The sequence below is a fragment of the Chelon labrosus genome (genome assembly GCF_963514085.1).
Source record: "Chelon labrosus genome assembly, chromosome: 7".
In the NCBI taxonomy this organism is placed as follows: Eukaryota; Metazoa; Chordata; class Actinopteri; order Mugiliformes; family Mugilidae; genus Chelon; species Chelon labrosus.
The window spans coordinates 18,619,624-18,630,410 of record NC_140343.1 but is presented as its reverse complement, the minus strand read 5'-3'; the positions used below and the strand labels follow the sequence as shown (position 1 = coordinate 18,630,410).

Sequence of the window (10,787 nt, the reverse complement as noted above, 5' to 3'; positions counted from 1 at the left end):
CCAACGGATAGGTAATGCAATTCTGATGACACACCTAATATAATGGGGTTCTGTTTCAAACTAAGGAGAAACTGACAGAGAAAAAGGTTGCTTCACTAATTTCAAGATGCCATCTTATTATTGTGAGGAATTTTGTCACTGTTTTGAGTAGCTAAGTGACTACTTTAACATATTAACTCATCATTTATGAGATTATAACTATTTTGAGGTATTTTTCGATATTGTGTGAAATACTTATTCTTTATTTCCAAGATTCTGATTATTGTGAGAAAGTTTATCCTCGATTTAAGAAAATAAGTGAGACAGTAATACATTATTTTAAGATACTAACTCATTGTGAGAATATTTCCTCATTATTATCATATTTTCAGAAAGTTAATCATTATTTTGAGGTACTTACTATTTCAAGAGTCCAATTATTGTCAGAAAGATTAACATTCTCAAAAATTTGTATTTTTTTTTTTACATTTTTGTGACATACCGATTCATTATTTCCTTTCTATTTTGCAGAACAACTCCATTAAGATGTAAAGATAAAACGGTCTTTACTTATGATTGTGTATGTTATACATTAATATGCTTTTCATTAAACTGCATTGAATGGGTGAAGGTACAGCACAGGTACCATTTCATTTTCTTCCACATACTGCTCTAGGCAGTCTTTCCACACAGTTAAAGTCAAACCTCCCCTTGGTCACAAACAAACTTCACTCCACTTTGATTTCTTTTAACAGCTCTGAAATGTCTATGTGTGGCTTGCGGTGGGGTTCAGTCCTGTTGGAGCACAGTGCGCTCTGTAAATTCTTGGCTGACTGGCCCAAAGTTGGGAGGATGCGGGCGGCATCTGATGTCTCCTTTTCTCCACGAGAGCACAGAAGGACTTCGTTGATCTCCTCTTCAATCTTTCGAGAGAGGATGGTGGGAAACACGGCACTCACACGCTCAAGCACGGTTTTCCTCATGGCTGGGTCACGACATGCAAGGTTCAGTATGAACAGACCTGCGAGGGAGAGATAAAGGCAGAAAATATACATATATATATAAAAAAAAAAAGAATAAATACATGATTCTGATAGACCATCTGTAACAAAATATACAACAGCAAACAATATGTTCTACATGTGGACTGAGATTGCTGTAAGTATGGTTGTTTATCAGTTTGTGTACTTGATTATTTATTTGCTTATGTGTCAAATCAATTTACCATGAGGCATTGTGCATACTGTGGGATGAATTAAACGTTATCTTATTTTACCTTGCACATTTCTCGTCATTGTTTCACTTACTGCATAAAAGACTCAAACACATAAAGACAAATAAAGATGTGATTAATCATTCTGTACCTCTGGGAGTTAGCAGGCTGCAAACTTTCTGCAGGATGGGGGTTTCTACAAAAGCAGCTGGAGGACAACTCATACCCAAAGTGCTATCTTTGTTGTCTACATCGAACATGATGACATCAAACGAGCGACAACCTTCAAAGGGGAAAAAAAAAGCCACAGTCACTTTTCTGTACAGTTGATATATTTACAGACTTGTAGCCTTACTTTTAATCGCCCTCGGTTCCGCTCTTCCACTTACCTTCTTTTTCCAGGGCACAGATGCGTTCAAGGCCGTCACCAAGAGTGACAGTTAAACAATCATCTGGTTGGAACCCGAACCATTTCTGTGCCACTTCCAGCACAACAGGGTCCAGTTCTACGACCTCAACAGTTACATTGGGCACAAAGTCCCGCAAAAACTGGGGCAGGCCTCCTCCTCCAAGTCCCACCAGGAGCACTGACACTGGGACATCTAAGAAGGAAAATACAGCAGGAAATAGGTAAAGTAAGATATTTTACGCAAAGTTCTTCCTCTTGCCGTTCTGATCTACCACAGACACACACCTTTGTTTTGTGGCGTTCCCACCCCAAGCATAGCGAGACCAGCCACCATAACCTCATGGTGAGAGCAGCAGAGGAAGCCGCTGTCCACGGTCAGAGAGTTTGAGGATGTTACTGGAGCAGCCGCTGCCTTGCCTTTCTTTTTGTTCTTCTTTTTATGACTTGACGCTGCAGGGGCACAAATACTCATTTAATTTACCTGTTGACATTATAATGAACAACTACTGTCACTATATGCTGTAAATAAAGTCATTATACTACTTTTACCTTTTCATTGTTTTTTTTTTAATTCTTGTTGGTCTGTGCTGAAACTGAAAAACTAAATCTTCATATGTTGCATGTTCACTGCGTGCACTGTTGGTTGTGCTTGATGTATTAATAACAGGTTTTAATGAGGTCGTTCAAAATATTCATTAAATAAACTGAAAGAAAAGAGGAAGCAAAAAGAAATTACCAGTACTTAATGCAACAAGGCGGCTCTCTGATTGAATAAGTGCAGCGTTGGACAGGAACACAAGTCTGCGATACAGCTCTCCATCTTCTCCTTTCACATTCTCCACACAGTACTGCCCACTCAGCTGACTCACACCACTGGCCACCTCTTCCCGCCAACCAAGGTCTCCTCCCACTGACAGAAATGGCACCTAGAGAAGGACAGTGAGCAGCAATGAATGTAGCGATGCTCTTATTTTGGTAAAGTGTTTTATTGTTTCAAAGAGACTTTTAAAAACAGGAATTCTTATGTGTGCTTACCTGCTGGTTGACTGGCATCCCCGGAGGAGCCAGGTCCATCACCATTGGCGAGAGTTCAGACTGGACAGACTGCATGTCTGTGTACTCCTGATTCCTGTGCATTGCGACAATAACCAGGCGCCGAAAGTTAGCACTGGCTGCTAGCTGCCGTCGTCCCTCACCGGAGCTGTACAGCCAAGCCGTCTCACTCCCCTGAGGCACTGATACAACAAGCAGATGGAATCAGGCAATAGGAAGGAACACAAGGAAAGCAGAAACATGTTGAGATGACTGAGGAGCTTACCAATAAATATAGCAAACTGGTTGGATCTTGGCACCTTGGCACCTGGTGGACAATCTTGTACAGTGAGAGTGTATCTGGGAAGGCCGGTCTTGGCGTGGCAGAGAGTGAGTGAGAGGTTTGAGCTTGCGTCAGTGGTTGTCCGGAGCTTCTTTCTCAAGACAGAGTAGGACTGATGCTCCTTCACAGCTGACAACAGCTCTAAAACCTGCGCGTGACGGACAGGGGCTCCGTCTTCTCCGAGACACATCTCAAGAATGGGCGTGGGCATGGGCTGCCGGAACTTCGTGCAAACTAGAACAAAAACAGGAAGAGCAAAGGAGTCTTCCTCTTTCCCTCTTTCCTCCTGCAGGCAGTGCAGCCTCACGGCCCATCCGAGCTGGACAAAGTGCTCCACAGCCAACTTGATGACTTTCTCCTGAGCCAGCGTCACACAGACGTACCGCCCTCCGACACATAGCACACGGCTCACCTGCAAACACAAGGACAGTGCAGTGACAATACAAACAGGCGCACTGATTATTTATTGCCTATGGACACCCTGCTCAACTGGTTCCTCACCTCAGTGAGCATGTTCTTGGCCAGAGCGCCTTCTTCTTCAGAGGCCATGGCATCCAGGGTGCCCTTGTCCAGAACAGCCTGGTAGCTGCAGTCTTCGTATGGAGTCTGCGTAGCATCCACCTGATGGAAGGTGAGGTCCGGCCTGCGTTCAGCATTTCTCTGGTTCATGTTGGTCACTACTGTCTCACTGATGTCTATATTGATCAGATGTTTGTACCCAACATCATAGAGCTGTTCACTCAACTCAGAGTTACCACAACCAACCACCAGCACCTGCAACACAGACGGACAACACACTTTTACCTAAGCAGTGTGATTTCAGGCTCTGGGTTTTGAAACGCATCTTGAGACAATTTGAACTGTTACTGGTGCTATATAAATAAAACTAAGTTGAATTAACAAAGCAAGAAATTCTGAACCAGACGTGTTAGCAGAACGTGAATGGATAATACAAACTGGCCAGCTGATCAGCTGCATTGAAATGTATCTCATGGTGACACATAAGTGTAACGATCCTGGTGCTCAGTGTAACGCTAAACCCCTGCATATCCCACTTTACCTTATCTTGAACTTTGATGTATTTATGCAGCACGCCGCAGAGTTTGTTGTAGTCTCCATACCATTCAAAAGCTTTCTCTCCGCGCTTCTTAAAAAACCTCTCCCAGTACCCAGCAGAGCTGAACTCCTCGGCGGTGCGAGGTAAAAGACTCATTCTCGGCTGCGGTGGTTACAGCTGTCAAAAAAAGTGTTTTGCTTGGTGGTATGTTTGCAACCACTTCTCCACATGGCACTTAGTACTTATTTTTCGACCCGGACAACTTTCCTGCCAGCACGGCTCGCTGATTGGTGAATAATTCATGGGCGGGGCCATATCCTGTCCGGTGATTCGCTGAGGCTCTATGAGCTGATTTTATTGGCCGCCGATGAGCCGGAAGTGCTCGGTCCGATAGTCCTCCGGGTTTTATGCATCATGGCTGTTCCCGCGGGAAGGTCTGTGGTCTTCGTGACTGGAAACGCAAAGAAACTCGAAGAGGTAAGAATCACACATGTTGTGTGTGAGACAGGTTGTGTGCTCACGGTTGTGTTGAGCTGTCCAGGCCATTTCCAGCAGAATACGTGCATTTACTGCCTTTATGTTGTCCTGGGACACTGCTTGCTAAATATAGCCGTTTAAACAGATTGTAATTCATTTCAGTGAACTTTTTTTTTCGTTAGCCAAATATTTTATTTGTGCTTTTCTCTCTCTTTGGTGACATCCATCAGGTCATTCAGATTCTGGGAGACAAGTTTCCCTACAAACTGGTGTCAAAAAAGATTGACTGTGAGTATTACTATTAATAAAAGTATAATTAATGATAAATGTTGCTGTCCATGGAATCATTTCTCATGCAATATATTCTTTATCCAGTGCCTGAATATCAGGGAGAGCCAGATGAGATTTCCATACAAAAGTGTAAGGAGGCGGCACGGCAGGTACAGTATGTTGTCACTGCACAAATTTGTACAGTATGAGAGTCAGATGACTCAATAAACAAGTACTTTTTGTTCATTTCCTGTAGATTGATGGGCCAGTCATAGTAGAGGACACCTGCTTGTGTTTTGGGGCTTTGGGGGGACTGCCTGGCCCTTACATGTAAGTACAATAACTTCTTCTGAGCTATTTTACTATTACATACCTTAATTAATTAAAAACATTTGTTTTGCAGCAAATGGTTTCTTGATAAACTCAAGCCCGAAGGTAAGTAATGAAACAGTAGCTTTGTATGACTTTTTGATCAAAGTTATGTTGAGCTGCATGAGAAAAATAAACTTTGGGAGCTGTCTAGCTTTTAATGTTTTTTAATATTTATTTTTATTCGACATTATGTTTAAGGTTTGCACAAACTGTTAGCTGGGTTTGAAGATAAATCAGCGTGGGCACTCTGCACTTTTGCTTTCTGTCCTGGGAAAGATGAACCCGTACAACTCTTCAGAGGGAAAACAGAGGTCAGAATATATCTCTCTTAGACCCAGAGTTTTGGTTGTTTGTGTGCGTTTGTATTCTTTATTGACATTTTTGTGGACATTGTAGGGGTGCATAGTTGAACCGAGAGGGCCTCGAGACTTTGGATGGGATCCATGTTTCCAGCCAGACGGATATGACAAAACGTAAGCACTGTTTAAAATTTCCACTACATACCACAAGGAGGAGCCAGAGGTTTACACACTGTCTATGTGAAAATTAAATACACTAAACCACAAGATCCTGTCTAGCTTATGCTGTACACCTGGAATATTCATGCATATTCATATAGATAAGTATCTCTATAATTTTACCTTCGTATCAAGAAAACATTTGTACTAACTGCAAATTTTAAATTCTCTTGCAGCTATGCTGAGCTACCCAAAGAGATAAAGAATTCAATCTCTCACCGCTACCGGGCACTGGCTGCCATGTCTGAGCACTTCATTAAAATCAACAATGCCTCGCCACAGAGCAAGAAGAAGAAAGAGCAGGAAGATTAAAGTATCCCCTTGGGACACCAGCAAGTTCTGAATCTGCGGCAATAATGTTTCAAATGTCTCGTCATCAGATTTGAAAAGGCAAGGGATACTCTTGATTACAAAGAAATTTTTTTTATTGGCCGATTTTTGATCACAACATGTGCTTGCAGGGTCTGCAGTGGAAAAGTTGCTGTATAATATCTGTTTCCTTTTTAAAAAAAAATAAAAATAAACTTCATGTTTAATTGTAAACAAATTCACCTTTCTTTGTGGACATTATTCTGTTTTTAGAGTAACAGAGCCTGTTACAGCACTGAAACAACATCTTGTCCTCTTTCTAAAATGTTCTAGTAATAATAGGTGTGCTGGCAACATATTTAAAGCTAAAACTGTCATCATTAATTTAATAAATAGAAGGAGCAAATTAGAGATGCACCGGATCCAGGTTCCGGATCCGGATCCGGCCGGATAATGGCGTTTTTATGGGGTCCGGTTACTGCCGGATACCTAGCGTGGCAACCGGATCCGGACCCGGAAGAACGTGATTACGCGGTTAATGTTTAGAGAAGCCATCCACTACATTGTGTTAGCAGTCCTCGTCGGAAATGGAAGCAGGGAGCCGAAAAAGTGCTGTGTGGCAGTACTTTAAACTGGTAGAGGGAGATTCAAGTCATGCGATATGCACGCTTTGCTGTCAAAGTTTGTCTCGAGGTAAAAACGTTAAAGTGTACTCAACATCTCCGCTGTTTTACTGCATTATAATGTACAAGCTGATGATCGGAGTAGGATCCGGATCCGGTTCCGGATCCGGCAGGATCTTAAGCAGTGGATCCGGTATCCGGCAGGATCCTAAAAATCAGGATCCGGTGCATCTCTAGAGCAAATACAGATGCCTTGAATTACCATTTCAGTACAGTCTGAAGCACGCAAAGAAAGTGCCACAGCGCCTGAAATAGCAGCTAAAGCTCCTGAAGTTCCTCCTGCTTCTCCTGAACTTCTTGCTGTAGCCCCAGAAGTTTCTGCTGAAGCTTGTGGGGTACCAGTGGAAGCGCCCGAGCTGCTCGTCCCAACAACTGAAATACCTGTTGTACCACTTGAAAAAAGGGTCCAGAAAGATCAGATGCTTCTCCTGAGCAACTTGCTGTTAAACCAGAAGTTTCTGCAGAAGCTTGTGAGGTACCAGTGGAAGCTCCTGAACTAACCATCGCAGCCACTGAAATACCCGTTGGGGATCTTGAAAAACTTGCTGAAGGACCAGAAGTACTCACTAAAGCTTGTGAGGTACCTCTTATAGGTCACAAGCTGACTATCGCAGTACCTGTTGGACTTGTAGCACACAATGAAGCTCCAAAAAGAACTGATGACGCTTTCGAGAGATCTTCTGCTTCTCCTGAACTGCTTGGTGCAGCACCTAAAGTACCCGCTAAAGATCATGAAGCACATATTGAATGTTGCAAGATACCTGTTGTTGCTCCCAAGCTGATTCTCACATCAACGCAATTAATTGTTGGAACTTCCAAAAAAGTTGATGAACCTCAACTAAGACCAACTGGTTCTCCTCAGCTTGCCGCAGCACTTGAAGTACCTACTGTCGCTTTCACGGCACTTGTTGAAACTCCCAATGTGATTTCCTTGGCACCTGAAACACCTGCTGAAGCTCCTGAAGTGGCTGCCAAAGCGGTCAACATACCTGCCATGCAGCCCACACTCCAGCCTGAAGCAGAAGACCAACGACAACAGTGGAAGGACAAAATGTCCCGTCTGGTGGTGGAGCAACAAGATACAAGGCACAGTAATCCAGGCACGGAAAAACCTGGAGAATGAAAAAAGACTGTGACAGCACGAGAAGACCAGCTTACTCCAGTTGATTAGTTCCGTGAAGGAGGCGCTTCTTAGATTGTGTCATCTGCTGATTAACATCTTCAGTCAATTAAATAAAGCATCAACAAATTAAAAAAAAAATACTTCATCTCATCTAGTGAGTCATATTTGACATGTTTCTAATAATATCTGTTTTTCTTTTTACGTTTTGCCGCATGAGGATTGAGAAAGAGCCAAAGTTAGTGTCTTGATATCTGGAGATTCAAGAAATTCTTGGGGTTTATCGCGGCTGTCATTGGGCGAGAGGCGGGGTACACCCTGGACAGGTCGCTAGTCTATCACAGGTCCCTACGGCCACTTTAGAATCACAGAAAGGCCCCTTCTTGACGTGAGGCATCAGTGCTAACTCACACCACTGTGCCGCCCAAGTTTTGGTTTATACAATATATTGATATTCCTGTCATTTCTGGCTGTGTTTGTTTGTTTGTTTGTTTTTGTTTTGTTTTTTCAGTATAGGAGTAGAAAGTGTTTTCCAAATCCAAAATGTTGCACCACCTAATACAATCATGTTCGTTTAATTTGATCAAAAATCAATTGCTTATTTAAAAAATGTCACAATATTTCCAACAAAAGACAAATACCTAGTTTTCAGCAAGCAAGGGAATGGATAAAGCGGGTTTATTCAGATTTGGATCCATCAGACAGAAATAGCTTTCTCATTAGGTGCATGTCACTTTGTGGAATGAGAAGAACCACTCAGTGTGTTGGTGAACTTTGACTAAAGGGCTCCTAAAGTGTTGAATCTGTTTGTTGGCTGAGTTACAGTAACACAGAGAGGGCACTAGATGGCCTCTCTGTGTTGTATCTGTTTTGTGTATTAGAGAAGGAAAAAATTAGATCTGTCTGTGTGTGTTTTATTATTCGCATTTAACCAGCATTTAACATGCTCTAGATTAAAATGCTAAATGAGTATTAAATGCTGCTATTTTGATTCTCAGTTGCTTCAAAAGTTTGAAACATTTCCTCCAGATAATTTAAAATTGTACTTTGTTCTAAAGTGGATACTGCTGAGACAACATTTTGTGTTTTTGTTTCCAAAGAATGATAAAGACAGTGTAAGTGAAGAGCATTATTCATAAAAAAAAAGAAATAAGCTTTAGGGTCTTGATGAGAGCAGCAGACCACTCTGCGGCCTGACTGGCTCCTGGAATTGGGGGATTAGGAAAGAGGAAGTTCTCTGAAGGGGAGAGTGGAGTGTTCAGCACAAACACTACGGTAATAACAAGGGAGTTTGGGTAATTAATTACCCTGGAGCTGGAAGTCTCCGAGCAGGAACTATGCATACACCTGTGACTGATGTCCCCCAGATGTACTGAAGATGTGACACATGACGGTGAAATATTGTTCTTACTGAAGTTGCCAAATGTTTACTAGTTTATGCACTGCACATGTACTGGCGTGTTTGTGCTCAATGAATCATCTTCTCATGTATCCATAATTATATTAGGCTTTTCTAATCATACACTCTACAGGGACATTTTTGCTACTGGTTATTGAAATGGAAAGTTAGGGGGTTTTGTCAGGAAAACACTGGATCCCTCTGTTTGCCTACACCTCCAGTTTTGTTTGGGGGCTCTCCAGGAAGTAGCAAGTAGCTGTGAGAACAGGAAAGCTGTATTTGTTCTCATCAGGGAGACTTCACTTCATCCTTCAGCCAAGTTTTTCACCAGAACATGGGAGAGACGTGCGCCAGACGGCAGGTCACTGTAGGTTAAAGACGTCACATTGAAGGCATCCCTCCTTTTTCTTTCCTCGACTCAAAATCATCACAGTTATCGTCAATTGCTACTGCCTAAATATATCTGGAGCATTTAATATGTCACCTAAGAAGGGGTTGGGAACGTTACAAATGGTAATGTTTCATTTGACTACTTTCTTAAGCTTGCAGTCATTTGAAAGCCATTCTCTTCTTTTTGTGCTTTCTTTTGAAAAACGCCTCATACAGCTGCAATACTTAATATCTCACTGCCTTCCCCTCGACATCAATGGCCGAAGTACCCCTGAGCAAGGCGCCCAACCCCAAACTGCTCCCGGGGCCCTGCACATTGCTTTGAGTGTGTTCACTGCTCTATGTGCGTGTGCACAAATGGATGGATAAAATGTTGGTGCCATATTACCGAAGGAACACAATTTTGTTTCCCTCTGTGTTGAGTATTGTCTCTGACATGACAATAAATTCTACTGTGAACTAAATGGAAATAAGGACAATTTATTTTTTTATTTTTTTATGTATGTTTTTAACAATGCCAGATTTTCTCAGTTTCTGGTTTTAGAAAGAGCAGTAATCAGAAGGTGGAGTACCTTTGCTTCTATAAATGTAATTAAATTAATTGCCTCCGAGTCTGCCTAGTATTTGGATATCCGGTTATATAAAATGTTTTAAGCCATTAATGATGATTATGAGAATCTGATTTATATGTTTTCTTTCTTTTGTTTATCCGCCTCCACAGATTGTAATAATTGATCAAAATGAACAGAGAGACTATAATTGGTCTGTTACGATTCTCTCTACGATGCCCCTGAGACATGTTGTATGGACTGTTTTCAGTGTTCCAGAAAGATAGGGCCAGATGGTTTGTACTTTTCCATGTTTAGGAAAACTGCCACGATCTGCAAGTCAAATGTCTTTTCCCAAAACCTCATCAGGTCTGAAAGACATTTTCTGACTTTATTACAAACAGAACTGTTGACAGCATGTTTATTTTATGCAGTCAGAAGGAGGCCCTGCTGTTGTGATGCTGTGGTTAATGAAGGAATGTGCTCCTCTGGGACCACTCAGAGGAAAGGAAGCCTGCCTTTATGAGATCTTAATCCATCATGGTTGAACCAGAGGATGAAGAGGGTTTGATGTGGCTTCGGGGGGACAGAGTGTACTTCCTTTTATTTGTTATGCAAGACTTACCTGAATTCCCCTGCTGTGATGAGGTGTGTGTAACAGCAGACTC

General features: G+C 42.1%; 2 protein-coding genes across 2 annotated transcripts; one reads left to right on the top strand and one right to left on the bottom strand.

Annotated features, from left to right (window-relative positions):
- Nucleotides 1–445: 445 nt before the first annotated feature.
- On the bottom strand, nt 446–4,303 carry mettl13 (methyltransferase 13, eEF1A lysine and N-terminal methyltransferase). Its single transcript, XM_084547850.1, has 9 exons — nt 4,037–4,303; nt 3,478–3,750; nt 2,920–3,388; nt 2,637–2,836; nt 2,338–2,527; nt 1,887–2,051; nt 1,582–1,794; nt 1,344–1,475; nt 446–1,000 (listed from the first exon to the last, which is right to left on the bottom strand). The coding sequence occupies exons 1-9, from the start codon at nt 4,187–4,189 to the stop codon at nt 708–710; spliced, it is 2,088 nt and encodes a 695-aa protein (XP_084403976.1). The 5' UTR covers nt 4,190–4,303; the 3' UTR covers nt 446–707.
- A 35-nt stretch (nt 4,304–4,338) lies between these two features.
- itpa (inosine triphosphatase (nucleoside triphosphate pyrophosphatase)) lies at nt 4,339–6,208 on the top strand. The gene is made up of 8 exons (XM_084547851.1): nt 4,339–4,510; nt 4,741–4,798; nt 4,886–4,950; nt 5,037–5,110; nt 5,184–5,215; nt 5,351–5,463; nt 5,549–5,625; nt 5,847–6,208. Exons 1-8 carry the CDS (start codon nt 4,448–4,450, stop codon nt 5,980–5,982), a joined length of 618 nt encoding a protein of 205 aa, XP_084403977.1. The 5' UTR covers nt 4,339–4,447; the 3' UTR covers nt 5,983–6,208.
- Nucleotides 6,209–10,787: the final 4,579 nt, after the last annotated feature.

What these genes read in the sequence shown, in the direction of transcription:
- itpa (XM_084547851.1), top strand. Translation starts at nt 4,448, where the DNA reads ATGGCTGTTCCCGCGGGAAGGTCTGTGGTCTTCGTGACTGGAAACGCA. An exon ending in GGACTGCCTGGCCCTTACAT is followed by an intron (nt 5,111 to 5,183) that starts GTAAGTACAATA and finishes TTTGTTTTGCAG; the next exon opens with CAAATGGTTTCTTGATAAAC. An exon ending in CCAGACGGATATGACAAAAC is followed by an intron (nt 5,626 to 5,846) that starts GTAAGCACTGTT and finishes ATTCTCTTGCAG; the next exon opens with CTATGCTGAGCTACCCAAAG.
- mettl13 (XM_084547850.1), bottom strand. Translation starts at nt 4,189, where the DNA reads ATGAGTCTTTTACCTCGCACCGCCGAGGAGTTCAGCTCTGCTGGGTAC. An exon ending in CCAGTTTGCTATATTTATTG is followed by an intron (nt 2,837 to 2,919) that starts GTAAGCTCCTCA and finishes TTGTTGTATCAG; the next exon opens with TGCCTCAGGGGAGTGAGACG. An exon ending in CTGTGCCCTGGAAAAAGAAG is followed by an intron (nt 1,476 to 1,581) that starts GTAAGTGGAAGA and finishes TCCCCTTTGAAG; the next exon opens with GTTGTCGCTCGTTTGATGTC.